Source organism: Scardinius erythrophthalmus, assembly GCF_964197995.2.
Source record: "Scardinius erythrophthalmus genome assembly, chromosome: 19".
Taxonomy (NCBI): Eukaryota; Metazoa; Chordata; class Actinopteri; order Cypriniformes; family Leuciscidae; genus Scardinius; species Scardinius erythrophthalmus.
In genome coordinates this window covers 23,925,818-23,927,265 of record NC_138239.1, presented here as the reverse complement: position 1 = coordinate 23,927,265, position 1,448 = coordinate 23,925,818, and the positions used below count along the sequence as shown (strand labels likewise).

General features: G+C 42.7%; 1 protein-coding gene across 8 annotated transcripts in view; it reads right to left on the bottom strand.

Moving 5' to 3' along the window:
• ppp1r13ba (protein phosphatase 1, regulatory subunit 13Ba) overlaps nucleotides 1–1,114 on the bottom strand; it is a 37,358-nt gene extending 36,244 nt beyond the window's left edge. For 3 of the 8 annotated variants that reach the window (XM_081393832.1, XM_081393833.1, XM_081393837.1), the window contains exon 1: nucleotides 691–1,086. In XM_081393832.1, the coding sequence (XP_081249958.1) occupies nucleotides 691–708 (18 nt within the window). In that variant the 5' untranslated portion in view covers nucleotides 709–1,086. Of the gene's footprint in view, nucleotides 1–323 lie in introns of all 8 variants that reach the window. The other 5 variants (XM_081393831.1, XM_081393836.1, XM_081393830.1 and 2 more) reach the window with 4 other exon arrangements.
• Nucleotides 1,115–1,448: the final 334 nt, after the last annotated feature.

Sequence of the window (1,448 nt, the reverse complement as noted above, 5' to 3'; positions counted from 1 at the left end):
CAATGACTCTAAATCAATATGTCTTTGATTATACTGTATGGACAGAATTTTTATTTTGGGGTGAACTATCCCTTTAAATGATGAAAAAAGGTGATTGACATGTAACACTTTACATTAAGGGTTCTTTTGTTAACATAAGTTTGTTAACATTAACTAAGTCTTAGTTAATGTTAATTTCAACATTAACCAATACATTTTTAAAGTCAAAAGTTAGTAAATGCACTGCGAACTAACATGAACAAACATTAAACAATCTTTTTTTTATCAACCAGAATTAACAAAGTTTAACACATGCTGTAAAAATCATTAAGGGAAACACTTACATGTAACAGAAATGAATGTCCCAGATTCTATACAATGATAGCACAGAAAATTTCAACTCATCCCTCAATTTGTATAAACAAAAAGCATAGACAGATATGTACTTACAATGGAAGGAGGCAACGTACCCCACAATGCTTAGACTTCCATTCCGTACATATTTCTTGTTTGTTTTTACAAACTGAGAGAAGATAATTATTCTGTCATAACCAACAGAATTACCACAACTTCTCCAATGCTAGCGTGCAATAAACAAACAAGTATATCCCAGCATGCCGCAATCATGTGCGTGAAATAGCAACCTTTGATTTATCATATCCGCGATCCATTCCAACTATAGCAAGACTCCATTTAGCTCTACTCACTCACACATGCACATGAACACATGTCAGTCTTCTGAAATCCATGTCCCAGACATGTCTCGCTATTTTAAGCCGTACACAAGTGCCTGAACTTCTATACTCAGCGTCTCCTTGTCTTCCCCTATATCTTGCTCGTCTTTAAGCCCTCCGGATCTTCACCTTAGTTAACCCGTGTGGGGCCTTCAGCTTCCGGTCTTCTTTCTCCTGCGCCCGCGCTCTCTTCTGCAGCCACGGCCTGCCCTTGGAGGCGCTGACCAGGCTGCGCAGAACCATCCTGATGAACCTCCTCATGGAGCCCTGAGCTTGATGGATTGGAGGAGCCGGGCAGCCCAGGCGCTGGGGAGCTGGACTGTGTGTGTCTCTCTCTCTCTCTCTCTCTCTGTGGGTGCCTGACTGTCTGTCTGACTGAGTGTGTGTGAGTGTAGATACTATAGAGTGGTCAAGGAAGGGGAGGGGGGGTTTGGGGGCATTTGGAAAAGGGGAGGGTGGGCAAGCTTTCTCTCCCAAATTGCATTCCCTCCTGGAACAAGCAGAGGTGCCAGGGGAAGATAAGAAGTATCTGATGACAATACACAGACTGTCCTGTGACATGTCACTGATAGAGGGGACCAAACTCACTCAGAGTAAAACACACACTTCCATGAACTGAGGTCGCAATAGGAAGTCATGCTCGTGCCACTTACGTTATCCAACTAAGAAGCGTGCGGAACAGACTGACAGCGTGAACTTGACGTATACATCAGCTTTAGAATTTGCTGATCATCC